This window comes from Calonectris borealis, chromosome 3, assembly GCF_964195595.1.
Source record: "Calonectris borealis chromosome 3, bCalBor7.hap1.2, whole genome shotgun sequence".
Lineage (NCBI taxonomy): Eukaryota > Metazoa > Chordata > Aves > Procellariiformes > Procellariidae > Calonectris > Calonectris borealis.
The window spans coordinates 61,999,012-62,017,780 of NC_134314.1; the positions used below are offsets into that span (position 1 = coordinate 61,999,012).

Below are 18,769 nucleotides of genomic sequence, written 5' to 3' on the forward strand. Positions count from 1 at the left end.
AAGCAATCCTAATGCAAGCAGGGAGCAGTGCTTAAAATGCACATATTAGATCTCTGTTTATGTTCTTGCCCCATACTGAAGGGTTATGAGATGGAGCTTTCTTAGTGCTCTCTGATACGTCTTAGGTGTAAAGTGCTTCATGCAGACAAACATTCTGAACTTTTCACAGTATGCCTTTTTGCATCTGATAAAACATGACCGCGCTCCACAGCGTGACCCACAGAGATCAGTTAACATTGTGCCCAGAATGCAGATGCATAAGAATAAAATGCAATGACAGATTTCTTTTTTTCCCCACCCCTCTTTTGCTCCAAAGGGGTGATATTATTAGAATTATGAGCATAATCCCTTCTGGACGTCTTTGTGTTTCCAGGGCAGAAAGTGAGAGTTGAGTGTAAAACTAATAGAACCATATTTTCTTACGATTCTTACAAAGCCACCCTGTCCAGAGTCTCAACTGGAAGTGCAGGATGGATGATGGGCACTCTATAAAGGTCTGGTAGACAGAAGTAATCATTAGTTTAAAATTTCTCTGTCTGCACTACAGGTAGTACATTAGTTAAAGTAATGAAGACCCGTAAGCCACTCAACTAATATACACTCCAGAAATCCCGGCTGGGCTGGAGGTGGAGGTGGGTGTATTTTCTTGCTATGTTATGACATTCCCCTGATTTGTGGCCAATTACCCTAGTTATAAAATGGCTGTTAATCATGGAAATGTTTTATATTACCACCAAAAACTGCTGAAACAGTCCTTACAAAGCAAAGCTTCTGACAGAAGCTATTAAAATGGAGATTTAGTCATTTCTCTCTCTGTGGGGCTAGGAGTTAGAAGGAATAACCCTGGTGGGGGAAGCAAAATCTGTATGTAGTGCTCTGGCTAAGGAGGAGTTTTGAAATTTTGGCTACAAATGAATGAATGCTGCTGCCTGCCAGCTTCATTCTCTCTATGCCTCGAGGGATTTTCAGTTTACCAGGAGCAATTTTTCTTCCTTATAATTTTGAATTTACTGTTTTAAAAATATACTTACCCCAGTGCAGATTTAAGACTATATACAGCCTTTGTCAAAACTGATCAATGAAAGACAAAAATAAGATGTATAAACTCCTCTTCAGCCAGAGACTGGTGTCAGGTGGCTACTGAAATTCAGCTCATGTCATTTCTTTTGCTTAAGAATTGACAAATTGAGGGGGACTTGTCTTGTCTGACAAGATGTGAATATTTTTAGCTAAAACATTTTCTAGAAGATAGGCACAGCTAAACCCTTGTTTGTGTATTCTCCTCTGCTTTGTATTTTTGCTGACCTGGCATATTGCATGCAGCAAATTATTGTATTAGTTTGATGACCAACATAATATTCACACAAAAACTGCAGTCAGTGCTGAAAGTAGTCTTTTTAAAAGATTAACCATCATTAGCTGCATTTCTCGAGTTATATCTCTTTCCCCTGTTTGTTCCCGATGCCAGTTCCTAAGTCTTGCTTGTTTTAGGGGAAAAAAAATTTAGCTTGTGACCCATCTTCCTCTTTATAGGATGAGATTGTGGGGAGCAAGAATGCTGTTTGGAAGAAGCAAAACAAAGATAACAGAGAGGAATGTGTGTAACTGCCAGTTCATTTGTCAGTATCCAATCAATAAAAACAGCTGCATATGTTGCTCCTTGATAGATTTCCACCTTTATTCTGGTTTTGGGGGATATGCATTGGGTAGCATAGCCCTATGATATCTTCTTGGACAGTTTTGCATGGAAAACTGCATTTGGTCATACTGTCAGAAGACATCTGTTTCCACTAGCATTGCAATGGTGGCACATCATCAGTAATTAACTAGTGCCACATATGTATGTGATCTGCAGACACTTGTAAATACTTGTCTCTTGTAAAAATAAATCACAGTAATTAACTAAGTTCTTAAGTGAGTTTTTAATGAAACATATGAGTGTAGGGATTATTTTTTTTTTTCATTTGACTTATTTCAGTTTATTCACTTAGAGGAAAAAGGGATGATGCTTTATTCTGTAATGCTGTGTTTAACCATGGAAACATAAACAGAAATTGAAAATCTTTGTTCATGTTAACTAGGCCAGAAGACCTAAAGGTCCATACCTGCAAAGTCCTTCAGGATCCTGCTTACTCTTTAGGGTTTAGTTTCAATGATGCATGAATAGTTTTGTTGATTTGAACAATAAATAGTGCATTGATTGGCATCCTATGCCATCACTGTCCAGAGCTAATCAAATGGAAACAGGATTGAGAGAAATTTCTCAGGATACTCCTTAACCTACACTTTAATGTGAATTGAGAGTGCCTGACATCTTTCAGTGCAGATGCACTAACCTCTTCCAAATCAAATAAGCTATGTAGTTTGGAAAAACAGATTGTAGCTGCTTGTATTTTGTCTAGTCTCTGTGATTAACTGGAGGATCTCAGGCCTTCAAATCATAGATCCAGCATTTTTCATAAATGCTAATAATTAAAGGATGGGGAAAAGCTGAAGTGAAGTCAGTTCAGTTCGTGATTCATACACAAAATTAGCCCAGTGTTTAGTGAAGAGGCCATCTGGATTACAGGATGGGAAGTTACTTCAAAATATAACTTCATGTTAATATCACCGTGCAAAATGAACAATTTCCTTGAAAAGCTGACATGGGCCATAGTATCTCCTCTCATCTCTTTGTGTAAGAGCCTCCTTCGGGGCACTTATTTATGGCTTTATTATTGTAATATTTTAAAAAACACAGTTGAAATGTACTTGAGGAATTAAAAGAAAAAATATTAAACAGGTGGGTTCTCAGTATTCAATTTCAGGGAAACTTCCCTGATTAAAATCCATAAAAATGGATAAAAAACCATAAAAATTGGATAAAATAAAATTGGATAAAACCATAGTTTGCTGCTATGGTTACAAAGCTGAAAACAGAAGTCTGGAAACATGATTCTTCAGAAATATAATCGGAGGGTAATTAGCATAATGTTGGATCTGGCAGAGTAAAGAGGAGAAAAAGAGATAATTTAAGACTATACAACAAAGTTAGTACACCACCACCGGAAATGAATCAAATATCTCAGAAATATTAACACATTTTATAAACACTAACATTCCAAAAGGCACCAGAGACACCAAGGAAATATCAGGCAGACCATAATTTCAGAATCAAATGGAGGAAATTAAAACAGTTTTCTTGGTCTTACTGCTTAACAAGAAATTAACTAAGATAAAGTCTCAGAGCATTTAAGACCAGAATCTCATGAGTTCATCCTAGTTTAACAACATCACATTACCAGTAACCTCATTCATCAGTGGAGACAAAACCTGTCATTTAAAAATAAAGGTGTTTTTGAGGAGAAGGGTGATCTTATAATTCATATGATTCTTCCCAACTTTACTCTAGTGCTAACTGTGCCTCTTACAGTTCACACAAATGTCCTGTTCCTCTGCAGGACATTTTGCAGGAATTAAGACTTACCTCCAGGCACTCCTACAGTCCTGTGTGTTGCTCTAATTTAAATAAAGCAAACAGATTTCTTCCTGAATGATATTGCAAAGGGTCTAACCATAAAAGTATGACTCTCATTTAAATTCCATCCGCTATTTCGGTCTTGCTATAGTCTTGGAAAATTTAGTTAATGATTTCTTGTAGGTAATATACATTTGGTTTGATTTTTCTCATTACAAATTGCTTCTTGCACATCTAGTTTTAAGAAGACTTACATTTTAGAATTTGTGGAACATGAACCACAATTCTTCATTTTAATCCATTATTCTGTTTATTCTCTCACAAAACAATTACAGCCCTGATGCTGTTGGAGATGCTGGAGTACCAATGATACATCTAAATATTGTCCCTTAATAAAAAGAGATGCTTTTTGGTTTTGACAAGTACGTGACTATAATTCACCAAGAAACGTAATCTCCAATGTGTTTTCCTATGCCAGTATCTACTTGGATAAGTATCCAAAAACTAGGTGTTTATTTTCTATAACCTGTCACATATCTGAAGGTTGCAATCATACTTTGTATCCTGAACTCCGTTTCTACAAATTATTCTCCTCTTCCTGCTATCAAGCACCGTGTTGTTGAATTAGTTTCCCAATAGGGCATGCCTTTAAGGTAAGAAATTACCAGCTGTCTTCCAAAGAGTTCCATATTGATATGAAGAAATTATGAAAAATACCTCCTAAGATAGTCATTTAAGCACTAACTGACATTTTCTGTGCCAAAATTTACTTCTAAATTTTGAAATAATGTCTGTTTAAACAGCCATAAAGCTCAGCTGGACTTTCACCTTTGAGAGTTTAAAAAATTATTGCTATGCTGGATACTGTTTAAAAAAACCTCCATAATTTTTATTCAAAGCAACTGCTGAAGAATAGGAACTTACCTGTAAAGGATAACATCAGTTTCATCTGTAATGTACCAAATATGACACACCTGTGCCTTCGATTGGTACTAGTTCTTCAGTTCGAACAATTACTTAGCTTTGAGTTTTATTTACTAGATGGGCTTTTTCCCAAAAAATTTAGTATGTTTATTTCATAATAACCTGTGGTTAGTGTAGTCTTCTCATATTGATGATCGGTGCTAGGGTGATCTCATGTGTTTTCCTCAGATGTTTTGTCAACATTGGTTATCTTTGAGAAAATGCAAGAGAACTGGGCTCTGGCCAGTTTAATTGCAACAGTAAGCTGACCTAATTGATCTTGCCTCTTTCACACTGTGTTCAATTCATTCATCCCAAACAACCCCCTTAAGAAGAAAATTGCAGTAGTAGCTTAATCTAGGAATCAAAGCTATGACTAAACATCACACTTGTTGAATCTATCAGTGGTTCATTGTGTGAATTTGCATAAATCATACCATCTGTGATTGTCATTTTTTTCTTTCCTCTTTACACCTTAGGAAAACCCTTGATAAATATACCACAGTACAAGGAACTTGGGCATTTAGATACCATGGAAGAAGGGAATTTAAAGAAATAGAAGAAGATTATCAATAAACTCTACAACCAGTTTTACTGGACTTCCTTATTTACACAATATAATATCTTTATGATAAATGGCTTGCTCATTATTCTGCATTTTAAATTATGTGCAAAGAAAGGATATGGAAAGAAAGAGTTAAAGCTTCTGTATTATGTGCACTTTTTATAGAAAAGGGAGATAACCTGGACAGCATGCAGAACAGGCTAAAAGATGCTGATGAGAAGAATTCCATTCTCCTGAGAGCTCTGAATGAAACCTTTGGAAAGCTGTCAGCCATTCCTAACGGTAAGCTGGAAAAGTGCTGCAACACTTGACTCATCCCCGCTCTTTTGTTTCATTTTCCATCACTTAACATCTGCCTGATCAATCTTTGCCTGTGTCCACACTGTGTCCACTTTGACCATTGGCTGCTGTAATAAGACAAAGATGAGCAATGTGTGAGAGAACTGAACTGAAAACAGATACCTGATATCAGTTTGTATTTTGGCACGGTAAAAGGTACCATGCCGCTGCAGTTTGCAAAAGGTTTCGGAAGCAAAAGAGTTATGGTATCAGGAATTATGATACAATCTGAGACAAACAGTCTTTTCTTTAAACATGAAAAGTCTTTTAATGAAACTACTGGTTAATGAACCATTATAATTTAACCAGTATAATTTAAGCCAAGAAGAATAAAGACTTACTGACTTTACAGAAAAAGCAGGATGAAATTTGCTGGGTTTTGTCTTACCTTTCTACCACACTCTCATTGATTTATGCTGCAGTATCGTTTCCAGTCAGCTTGGTGTTGTATTTTTTTTTTAGACTGTAAATTGCTTAGAGCTGGAACAGGCTTTCCTCAGTGAACTCTGAAATGCTATGCACATTCATAATTCTATATAACTAAAAAAAGATTTTTAAAAAGTCTGTGATACTCATTAAAATCACAGTATCCTGGGATGTTAGCTACTTTGTGCTGTGACAGCGAGAGACAGGGAGCTACAACGTAGTTTCATTGTAATGGACAGTGATAAACTGAATGTTTGTTTTAGAAAATAAAAAGGTTTTTATCAATGTAATTTGCTACAATCTTTTCTCTCCAAGGAGCACTTTATAAACTGAAGATATGCCTTAAGAAAAGTCTCTAAAGAAAATCTATATTCTGTCTGATTTGTGATGGTCTTGAAGGTTCAGACTGCAAGTAAAAACTTGGCATGAGAAACAATTTACTATTCATCTTGCACATTTTTGTGGCTTTAAGATTCCAGATAACTGAAAAGTTTTGGTTTAGATTTAGTGATCCTTGAAATCAGGCATTCACAAAAATGTTTTAATATGTCATGCTCATCTTATGCCACTTCTTGGGTTTTGGCCACAGGTATTGACATGACTGTTTCTCTTCTTGTGCACAGATAGATGTCTCAGTCAAACAAAATGGACCTCTAAGGCCAGTTGACCTTAGGACACAGAATACTAAATATGAAACAAGTAAAAGAAATATGAAATACGCAACCCTTAGCAATGTAATAAACTCTTGTCAGACTAGAGTTACAGGGTGCTTGCTCTTGGGACAAGGACACTCGTATAAACAAGTGGATGTGTATTAAGAATGAAATTCAGAGCAAATAAATGGCATGGATAAGAAAATGCGGTAAATTAGTTGTCCAACAAGGAAATAACCGATGAGGATGGGGGAGGCAATGACCCTGTCATATATCTTGTTCTTCAAGGATTCAAGAAAGCAGAGAGCAGCTTAAACTAATAATTCTTGTATCCGTGCTATACTAATAGCCAAATAAAAGCAGAAAGATTCAAAATGGGATAGATGGGTAGATCACCTTAGGACAAGGACCCACATGTGCAGGGATAGGCATAATTAAAAGTGTGGCTGAAAATAAATATAATTTGTGTGACCAATAGAGGGAAGTAACACAGTAACTCCAACTTTCACCCTGCCAGAGAGGTGCATGACCTCTAATAATGGCCACAAAAAAAGATACTTAGATATGATGAAAAAAGGAAGTGAAAAAAGGCAGTCAGAGCTCTCTGTTCTTTCACTTGTCAGTAATGTTAATGATAATGGTTTATTAAAGGTTCAGTTGTATTTTCAAGGTGCTATTGTATTTTGGGGGCTTTTCAGAGCCAAAACTTCAGAAATAAGGGTGGAGTTGTTTGGAGCACAGGTATGATATATCTTTACTCAAGAAAGTAAAAAGGATCATGTAGCTCTCCAGTGTGCAGGACAAACCCACCAATTCTCTATGGCCTTAGGAAGCATCACGTGCTCCCCAGGCCACCGGCTTGATCGCATCAGATGTTCCAGAGAAGGAGAAGGACCTACCTAGGAGACCGTTTGGAAACCTATACTGTTGATCCCTTGAAATGGAGCAAATGTCCATGTTTCCTGTGTCTTCACACAGTCATAGAATCAGGAACGTACAGTCTGTTTCAAGCAAATGCTGGTATAAACTAACTCTTATCAACTATCTCTTAGTCAGAAATGGAAAGAAAACACAACCTCCTGTGCTTTCCCCACTACTGCAATGCAGTAGGTTAACTTCACGGACTACCACAGGAAGCCCCAGCCAGTATGACAAGTGGCACTATCTCTACATGGTTGTTTCAGAGGTGTCCAAACTTCTGAGCTGCACTCCAAAATTCTCATATGACTGAGGGACATGAGGATACCTTGGATAACACAAGGGGAAAGTAATTCCAAGAACAGTTTCACAGGAAGCAGGTGGCAAAGCAGATTCCCGAGGGTCCCACGACTCCACTGTGATGTGGTGGTAGAATAGGAGTTCACATGGGATCCCTTGCAAGCTGGAGTGTCCACCGCAACATTTTCTGCTTGCTCACTTCCTCCCATCTGTGGGAATTCGGAAAATTTGGCAGGTCCCTAGCCCAGCACAATCTGTGCTGCTGGCTCATCATGTGATGTAATCCCAGCATGGCAACAGCACCTCAGCTGCTCAACAGCTGCATGATAAGTTTTAAACCAATCCGATTTACTAACACGGGATTTGAATAAATGCCTACTTGAATACCGAGCTGTCTGTTTTATCATTTATCAATAGCAGAATCAAAACCATTCCAGACCTGAATGTTGTCGCCCCAAAGATAGAACATTCATTTCCATTTTGCAGGCAGAGAGGTGGGGCAGCATTCGACTAATTGTTTTGCTCAAGGTCACCAAGGATGTCTATGGATGTATGTGATTAATTCAGTCAATGAATCCTTGGTCTCCTGATTCACAAGACTATTTGTCACAGTTTCAGCTGAAACACATGGAGTTACATTTCTGTACTCTGTACATCAGAACACTGAGGGTCTTATTTCTATTATAAATGTCAAATATTATATCTGGCACTTGATCAGAGGTTAACCAGTGAGTTAACAGCAACAACAAAATTGCACAAAAATTTATCTAATAAAAATGATTTATCCTTTACATGCAAATGAAGCTGGAGCATTTTCTCTTCTTCAAGTGCATTTGATATCTCAAAAAAGACATAAAGGGCCAAATTCTGCAATCCACACTTACGATTAGTAATGTCTTACTACCTGTGAAGTAGGAGCTCTCAAAGAACTACACAACACAATTTAAGATGATAGAATTTTGACCCAGCTTTATTTTAAGATGTGTGAAGGAAACTTCTGCACTCTAGGCAATCATTTCCTTATCCTTTTCTACCTACAGATACAGCTATAAAGGTACAGGCAGCCAAAGACAAAGCAAGACAAGCCAACGATACTGCAAATGACGTCCTGGCCCAGATTAAAGACCTCAACCAGAATCTCCTGGGCTTGAGAAACAACTACAGTAAACTTGCAGATGACGTGGCGAAAACAAATGCTGTTGTGAAGGATCCTATCAAGAACAGTAAGATCTTTTTTGGTTGTTTGGTAGTGGTTTTTTTCAGTTTGTGGTTTTAATTTCATATCTCAAAATGAAACAGGGACACTCCAGAATTTCACTCACATGGCGTTACCACAGTATGCTGGGACAAAAGGAATCTCTATAACTTCTATTTTCTGGGCTTTATATATAAACAATATTTTAAATCTTAAGGACTGCTGCTAGTAGTTGGGAAAAAAGCTAATGTCAGCAGGATGAACATATAGTGGATAGATTTGTTCCACAGACTATTTTTAAAAGTATTTAGGAGGTGAATAATCAAAGGTTCTGACTGGCAATCCACCCCTTGATTCAAACAAAATTCCATGCACTAACCCTGTCTTCAGTCAGTCAGATAATCAGTTCTGGGAGAAATCCATGACTTTTTTCATATACATTACTATTTTTGGTAGAACACTGAAGACACTTAAGAAGAAAGAAAAAAAGGAGATTCTGGGAATGGTTTTTTGTTATGCTTTTTTTTTTTTTTTTGACAGTCAATTCTGTTATCAAATATGACAATTGCTTTAGCATTTTCACTTTGGTTATGATGGATAAAATTGAATTCTAAATTACAACACATTTTATGGTAGATTACTAGAACATTTCATACAGGAGTATACAGCCAGGGCTGACCACAAAACCAGAGTGGCTTTACCAAATTACTGAGGGACTTCTTAGCTAACTTGGGCTCCCCAGATTGTCCTCAGCTTGATGAAGCTGGGCACCTAAAAACATCCAGTTTAGGACGTTGTCATTCTCATTCTATGGACAAATATCCTCTTCAAATTGTAGCTGTACCAGTGAAAGACGTTAATCCCAATGGCCGTTTGTCACTGCCTGCCTATTGCAAGTTCCTGATCCCTCATCAACAGAGGGCTCACATGTGTGTGAGCCCCAGGTATAATCCCCATCAGGCAGACTGATCCATCCTAGTTTAGACAATATGAAAAGTAGTTATTGATTGAAACAGTGTGGTTAGATTATGGGGGTTATGGAACAAGCAGATCTATGGGGTAATGACCTGTGGCAGGGTAGTGATGAATAACTGAAAAGTGGCCTAAAAGCAGTAATGTCTTGGCACTGCTGGATCTAGACTAGGCCATCTGTCCCAGCCCAAGTATTTTAAGACTATGTGTACATTAGCATTTTAGTTGAGATTAGGAGCGATAACTTAGAAGTGAATCTCTTGATTGTCCCCAGTCACCACTATTTGGTTCACATTGAAGAGTGGTCTTAACACTTGCAAACTCTTTCATATCAGATAAAGCTTAAACTGGAATATGTTCTCCAGAAGTACACTTTTACCGCTCTCTGACTGCTAATGGATACTCAGGTTACAGAATGAGATTAAAGTAAAATGCGGAGTTAACCACTCCAAATGTATATAGTGAGTATGTTGGCACTCACGACTACCTGCTAAAGTAGACATAGCCTCTCTTTTATGTCAAAATTCAGGCTCTGAGTTCTCATTATACAGTTATGCAATATATAAAAGGTAATCAATTTTTTCTGGACTAATCCTGTCCCTTAGTTTACTTTACATTTGTGTTTAAATCTTCAAAACATTTTCTTATGTTATTTTCTGTTTTTTCTCCTTTCTTTGTCTCCGTATCTTGCCTACAGAAATCAGTATGTACATTTTCTTTCTTGCTGCTTTTATTGTGCCTTTTCCAGTAAACAATAATTCACTGCTTACCACCAAAGCTTCTGCATGGTGCTCTACATTTCACATTCATTGAATAGTTAAATAGTTACTTTTTGAAGGCTCTTAGATAAAGTGATTTGGTAACTAGTTTCACTTACATGAAACCTTAAGAAGCATCTTGAAGGTTTGGTATCAGTGTCTGGGTGACTATTCAAAAACTAGATATCCAGACTTTCATGCTTTATCTAATCATTATTATCATCATCTTCATTATTATTTTCATTCAATATACATTATTCTCGTAAATGCAGGTTTGTCCCTTTCAGTGTCATCCACACAAACTCATACCCTCATGCTAGCAAAGTGTTGCAATCCTTAGATCTGCTGATGAATTGTCAAAGAGAGGGCATTGTTCACTGGTTGATGTTGAGAGGCAAAAAAGTCATCTGAAGCTTAAAGAAAAAGGAAGAAAAAATATCCTTGTGAAATTACTAAGCTGACCTGAAAAAAAGAAAATATTTGCAGTTTACTGCCACTATTTTTTAATCTGCTTTCAGTACACATACAGAATTTTAAACTTGTGACCAGAATAAAACCTTTTTCTAGTTGTGGCCATTATAGTTAATTCAAGAATTAACTTCAAGGTAATTCTAACCCTGTTTCAGAAATTACTACTGGAAACTAACCAGTTTTCATTAATCTAGCATTTTTCTTCAAATTTTGAGTTTTAAAAAAAAGAAAGTAAATATTTCATTCATAAATGTATTTTGCTACAGGAAATGTTTTCCATTAATATCGTCCTGACCTGAAACATAGTTACTGCTTCAACATCCTGCTTTAACAACACCTGCGTTTGCTACTATTGCTACTTTAACTTGATTCTAAATATTCTTAAATTATCTTGTTCTGTTCAGGTAGTTTCCTAGCCTATGTACACCTCATAGTGGCATATACAATTGCCTGAGTATTGTGTATGCAGAATTTTCTCGGATTTTATTATTGCAATGTATAATTAATCTCTGACACTATTCTGTAAAACTCTGCCTTGTTCTTTCTTATGAAGTTGCTGATGCAGATTCCAGTATTAAAACCCTAGAAAAGGAAGCAGATCGCCTGCTAGATAAAATCAAGCCGATCAAAGAACTTCAGGATAACTTAGGGAAAAACATTTCTCAGATAAAAGAGCTGATAAACCAAGCTCGGAAGCAAGCCAATTCGGTAAGCCCTCTTTCTCAGTAAGTTTTGAGTATTGATGCGATTTTATTTTCTATTTTTCTATTTCTTTTCCACAGGGTGAATCCTTTCTAATTCTAAACATGTGTAAAGAGAGCAAATAATGGAGTATAATTTCTCAGATAAACAGAGAATATTCTGATGATTTTCACTCTGTGTCTTGTTTCTTCGTTTAAAACATGCCCTTGTTAAATGGCTAACATCTGTAGGAATGTGTCTGGAAAGGTTATTATTTAAGAAGTATTGTGGGTGATAGTACAGCAGAAGAGTAACAACATCATTGATTTTTTGTGAAAACGAAAATCTATTTTTTTCCCTCAGCACTGATACTAAGCCCCTGATTTCATTTCATAGAACTTACATTACCTGAGAACGACACCATCTTAAACTCACTGAAATTGCTGAGTGTATTTGCTTTTCCCATATTCTTGACTTTCTTTGTCCAGTAGCAGTTCTGAGGACTCGAACTTGAGTTAAGAATATATTTCTAGTCCATTTAATGAGTTTGGAGTCCATCTCCCTGACTCAGTAATACTCTAAACGCGAGGATCAGCTGTTTACTAAGGTTATTCAGCTTGTGACCTAATGTAGCAAACGAAAAAAATTCTTGAACTTAAGAAAACTTCCTGAAAAATGGTTGAAAAAAAGATCTACAGAATATAGGATCCAAGGAAAGAAGTGTATTCCATATACTCGATGAAATTTGCCCACGATAGAAAGACAGGCTGCAGTGATGATGTGGTTTTGTTACATTCTGTCTAGAAGGCTTGAAGTACTTAACTGCTCAGCATTTCTGAGATAGGGAAATTGTGAGTTTGGTCATATCATGGATCTCCTTTTTGACAAAGTTTGCCCTAAGCATAAGGTGATACCATTATGTACATCTACTCTAATACATAAACTTGTCTAGCTGGAATTGAAATACCATTGTATTGTCATTATGTCTATGCCGGCATTATGAAAACAAACACTATACCGTTTTTATCTGTGCTCAGAGCCTGAGGAAACTAGCACACATATTCAAATGCATATGTCACTCAGCTGTGAAAATGAAATTTAGTTATGGATACCAATTCCATTAGGGGCTATGTAAAAGCAGTGATAGACACAACTGTCGGTTTAAAAATAATTGTTAAAAGGTGTCTTAAATTGGCATAATCAAAGATATTACAAGGAAAAAATAGATCATCCTGTCTACCTGATAGCAATGTGCTATGATCCCTTCAGGAGTGCTGCTTATTTTCCTGGCTGCACATTCTACTTATAGATTATTTCTACTGCTAGCATTCTACTGCCGCTTGCGTTAGACCAGTGTATATTCTAGCTAATTTTAATCCGTACAGTTCGTCCTTTCAAATCTGAGTGCCAGAAAGAGTTTTACTTCCTTTTAATAAACAATCTCAGAAAGAAAATTCCATTTTTACCACCTGTGCATATCCAAGCAACTACCTGGTACATGTAACACAGAAATGGGAAGGAAGAAAAAAAAGTATAATATTCTTATAATTATTTGGAAGCATCTAAAGTTATTTCTGGAATAATAAGCAGTAAACTGAATTCTTTCTCCTCTGCTTTTTTTGAAGATCAAAGTGTCCGTGTCCTCTGGAGGCAATTGTATTCGCACCTACAGACCAGAAATAAAGAAAGGAACATACAACACTGTCATTGTCAATGTGAAGACTGTAGTTGCTGACAATCTGCTTTTTTACCTTGGAAGTGCCAAGTTTGTAAGTCTATCTCCTGCTTTTCATGTCAGGGTTGCTCGATCAAATCAGACTACTGACAAATACAGAAGATGAGAAAGGCTTTTTTTTCCTCCTGGAGGCTTCAAAGCAGTAGTAGAGGGCCTAAGATAATCTAGACATTTTCTGTCTTTGGTATTAATATAGAGACTTTTAAAATATGACCAGCAAATAATTTTTTATATTTTTTTATTTTAACTAGATAGGAAATGGGAGACTTTTACATTAGAGCTTTAAAATTCACAGTGCAACCAGGGTAATTTTTGGGTTGGTTGTGGGTTTTCCCTTGGGAATGAAGTAGCTAATCATCTTGCATCTGTCAAAGCTCCTATTTATTGTAATTTTAAGTCAAGACTACAATTCCAAGCATAATAATGATGAATGATTCAGTTTCCCATGAGCCCTATAGCAGACAGACTTCTAGAATACTCAATAATAATTCAGTAAATGGGAAAAGTAGTATAACATTTTGAACTATGTATTTTATTTACCTAATACAAAATGAAGAGGCTAGTTGGCATCATGTATTACCCTAGAATCCTGACATCTTTCTGCCATCCAATGGATGTTTTACGAACAACGTTACTTTGAGTTAAATCCTTCCCTTGGTGGCTACAATATTAACATTTCTGTAAGTTTAGCAGCCATTTACTGCATATCACTGACAAAAGTAATTTGCCATCTTTGGCTTAAGATTCCTTGTTTGAACCAACAAAAGCAGGAAAAAGAGAATCTCATTTTAGATCACTGTGAGAATTAATGTTTATACTTTAATGTCGATATATGGTTTTCTGATGCCTCATTAGACCTTCTGAAATGTGAGGAGTTCTGGAAAACTTCCTTTAATTAAAGTATGAGATTGCTTCTTTTTTCATATTTTACATGTAGACTGACTTCTTGGCCATAGAGATGCGCAAAGGCAAGGTGAGCTTCCTGTGGGATGTGGGATCTGGTGTTGGACGGGTAGAGTATCCAGATCTGACCATTGATGATGGGTTTTGGTACCGGATTGAAGCCTCCAGGCAAGTATATATTTCACTTCCAAGATTTGGTTCCTAAAGAAAAAATGGCTAAATTTAACAAGTTCTCCTTCTAATCCACTGTCCTCAAGTTGGCATACCTCAGGTTTACATGGAAATGTTTGCTACGTTTGAAACATTGACTTTTTTAAAAAAGATGATGTTCTAAATATAAGAAATTCTAGTCTGGTTTAATGAAAGCTTTTGAACCTACGTCCAATAATACCAAAAGCGTATGCACTACAATTACTATTGAAATGTGAATTGTTCTGTGTCAAGAATTTATTTTCATCTCGTATTTCCCCTCTATCATCAACAATCTATGACTGCTTATATTCCCTTCTGTTTACCTATCACTCTATCGATTCTCTTCTTCAACTAGCTTCCTTTTAAAATCAGTTACAGGTTTTGGCACTCAAACACATAACGACTATTCTCCTTGAATTTCAAAGAGGAGCAGCTTTTCTGAATTTCTGGTCTTGATACAGTACTGCAAATGAATGGTCTGTCATACACCAGTATCTTGATTCTTACTCAAAACACCATTTCCATAGGCAGAACCTCTCTTCAAACTGGAGATATTTAAGAAGATTTATGAACAGTTTATGAAAACTCAAGGATGAAATATTCTGGAAAGTTAAACTATACTTTGTAATTTGAGATCAGCTGTTGAATGCTTTTGAACTTCAAAAATATAGATACCTTAATATTCAAATTTCACATTTGTTAGTTGAAGGTTGTATTTTCCATTCAAATAGCAAACACATGACATATGGTGTAGTAATTACAGCATAAGGATTACATCACTTTATATCCTTTATCTTCTACTACTGAAGAGATCTTAGTAATTTAGATAACATCATCTATATTGCAATTTGATGTGAAGCTGAGTAATTCCTCCTGCATCATTATAGTTAATTTCACATAGTATTATATGTAGAACCGATAATATAGTCAGAAAATGAGAGGAAGAAGGAGAAAGAAAACAAAGCACTCTAATTCTGATTACATTCATAGCTCTCAGAGGGGGAAATGGCATCCAGTTTAAATAATTTAGTGAAATCACAGAAATCAGCCATTCAGAGCAGAGAATTAAATGAAATTACGGCACCGTCTCCAGAAACTGGCTTAATGAAACCTAATTGCTAGGAAAATACAAACTGGGGTACGATACGAATTGTTGAAGTCTTCACCCGTTCATATTATGCATACTAAAATAGCTTCGTGACACAGTAATGCCAGACTTTCATTTACAAGAAAGCTGCTTCAGCAGAATATGGAGCCAGGACATGGTATAAGAATTCACACATCCTACAAAAGCACATTGCCTATTAAGCTGGTTGTTCTGGATATATAGGATGTGCATGCCATTAGTTTTGAACAAACTGCTGGATCAGCAATTTAGAACAATTACAGCTGCACAAATCTGAAGTACAGAGTGGTGTTTAGGAGAATTACATTGCAGAGACATTAGTTGGATTTGTGGGATTAAGATGAAGAGCTCGGGACTGATTTTGCATTCTTAAGGCAGACTTCATAAATCACGTACCCTACTGAAGATTCTTCAACTTTGAACATTTTAGTCCATTTGATAACTCTACTCTGACTCCCTTCATAAGCTGTTGGAGAGTTTTACTCATTTCATTCCCTCACCTTTTTTCTCCGAATTTCTGCTCAGTTGCAGCCACAGACTTTTTCAGCAACCTGACAGCGCTGCCTGAACAGCTGGAGCAGGGCATCCATTTAGAATGGGGACATAAGATGAAATTCTGGCCTTGCTGAATTTTGCCATAGATTTCAGTGGTGACAGGCGTTGACACCACAATAATAACGATATGGTAGGTTTAAAGGTTGATAGCAGTTCTTAATCAAGGATCCCAAAGGACCTTAAAAAGAGGAGGTGTGGTGGCACAGAGGTTGTGAAATTCTCAAGGTCACTCAGCATACTGAATGAAATCTAAATATGAAAAAGCTGACTGTTGAGTAACGATTAGAGATGTTCAGTTCCATTAACGTCTATGCCAAAATTTTCAGTGTGTTAAGACTAAATTGATAATTACTGCATCTGTTTTCCAGGGACATTTTTAATTTTCATCATCTTTTTATTTAAAGCATACTAATACTTTGCATTTTATTGCATATGCAGAGGAAATACTTTATCATGGAAATATTTTAAGTTTTTTTTATGGAATTGAAGTAAAATTTGTTTATTCCTGTAGGAATTCCTATAGGAATTCCCTATACTTTGATGGTACAGGAATTTAACAAATGTCACCTACAGAGTTACTTACCTGCTTACTGAGGCAAATCTGATTGGCATCAAGAACTGCAATCAATCAAAGTATCAATTAACAAAGGAAAATCTGGCATAACAATATGTGACAAAATGATTTAAAGCAGGTTTGCACATGCAAACAATGTCAATTTTGTGAAACAGTCAAAAGGATGACAGAATATTTTTGAGACTCGCTAGATCAGTGAAACAATGTCACTTGACTTCAGCAGGCCTCAATTAGGAGCAGGACCTGATTAGTTGTGATTTTAATCAAGTGTGATTTAAGTATTACCATTGTTTTAATTGTTAATGACAGAGTTTAAGCAGCACCCTTCCTTTGAGGACAAAGGACACTTGAGTCACAAGTTCACTGTAGGCACACCCAGCCCAACTCAGCAAGAATTCAGTTTTAAACTCCTGTGGCAAATCTAAGCCATACTTTCCAATGAAGATTTTCTGTGCTCTCAAGGGGGCAAGGAGCAGAGGTTTCTACATGGTTTTTTGTAATCTAATGTTGATGACTTGCAAAAGTCATCTCATTTACATCATGCATCTCCTAAAGAACAAACCCTGCATGGATGGCATTACGTAAATTTTTCGGATGATCATCCACAAAGTACTTGATACATCTTCTATAATCCACCACTTTTGCAAGAACTGACTATCACTAGAACAGTATCTTCCAACCTGATTACTTGTCATGCACAGCATAGCAGTGTCTTTTTGCTGTCAAGTTAGCCAAGTTCTTTCTTCAAGCTCAATTGTCCTCCCTAAATAAGAGAGAATTATTTATGGAAGAGACTCCATTGCTAGCATTTCAGTCTGTTTGAAGATGAAAGACATCCGTGCTATTTGTGGCATATTAGACACCCTAAAAAGTCAGTCTGCTGAGTGACTTCTGCGTTATTGCACTTGGATGTTTTTAAACCAGAATCTTGATTTCAGCCCAATATAGATTGAAAGTGCCAATGACTTCCTTTCAGAGAGCATCAAACTTAAGCAGTTTTAAAAAAAGTCTTTAGCAACTGTTAGTCTTTCAATAATTACTACATTGAGAATTTTTATCCTTTAAAGGGCTTCACATCAATAAACTTTCTGAAAAATATAAAGTAAAAATTTGCAAATTTCTGCTGCATAGAAAGCTATCTACTTAGCATTCAGTTGATTTTGGAATAAAAGGTAAAATATTGTCATTAAAAGGAAATTTAAAAAAAAAATCATTTAGAATAACGTGGATGGCTTTAGCCAACTTCTTTAAAATTATTTGGAGCAACTACATGTTCTCATACCCCAGATGTCACTTAGGAGATTCCCTAGGACACTGAGAGTCCCATCCATGTGGTTTCCCAAAGCTGCCAGATCAAGGTACAGGTGGGTAACTGAGGAGCTCCAGTGTTTTTTTGCAAATATGTATTTTTCACATTGAAAGCCTTGAGATCCCTGACTACAAAGCAGGCAAGATGGCATAGATCTACAAAGGTATTCCCCATTGATTGGAAACCCCCAAAATTACTTTGCAACCCTGCTTCACAGTTCAGGAGAAATTTATCAAAACTGAAATGTCTCAAGTAAATTTTTTTTTTTTTTTTATTTAAGTGACTTTTTTCCAGTTCTATGTTATTTCATAAGAAAACTCTCAACTCATTCTGTTTTTTGGGTAATAGGTTCTGAGCCAAAGGAATTTCTGAAGAGTGTTTTTCAGACATAAAATGCATAGTCCTTATAGGACTTTTCCACCCTTTAGAGCCCTGGTCCAGTAAACTTTCTAAATCCAGGAATTCTGTAAGTACAGGATAGCAATGTCTTCATTTAGCTTATTCAGCAGTCTAAGCTATGCAGTCTTCCTTGCTGTGCTCTAAATGTAAGTTCTTCAAGTAAAGCTTTATACAGAAATGACAGTTCTTCCTGAAAGGTATGGTTTTAACTTTCAGTTTGCTTGTTACTTCAATACCCCAAGCCAATCTTTTTTTTTTTTTTTTTCCCTAATTAGACA

The 18,769-nt window shown here is 36.4% G+C and overlaps 1 protein-coding gene across 1 annotated transcript in view; it reads left to right on the top strand.

Moving 5' to 3' along the window:
- The window catches only part of LAMA2 (laminin subunit alpha 2), a 397,684-nt gene that overhangs the window by 335,158 nt on the left and 43,757 nt on the right, over positions 1-18,769 (top strand). The window contains exons 43-47 of the mRNA XM_075144626.1: positions 5,151-5,267; positions 8,662-8,844; positions 11,571-11,725; positions 13,324-13,467; positions 14,371-14,504. Of these exons, the coding sequence (XP_075000727.1) occupies positions 5,151-5,267; positions 8,662-8,844; positions 11,571-11,725; positions 13,324-13,467; positions 14,371-14,504 (733 nt within the window). The remainder of the gene's footprint in view (positions 1-5,150; positions 5,268-8,661; positions 8,845-11,570; positions 11,726-13,323; positions 13,468-14,370; positions 14,505-18,769) is intronic.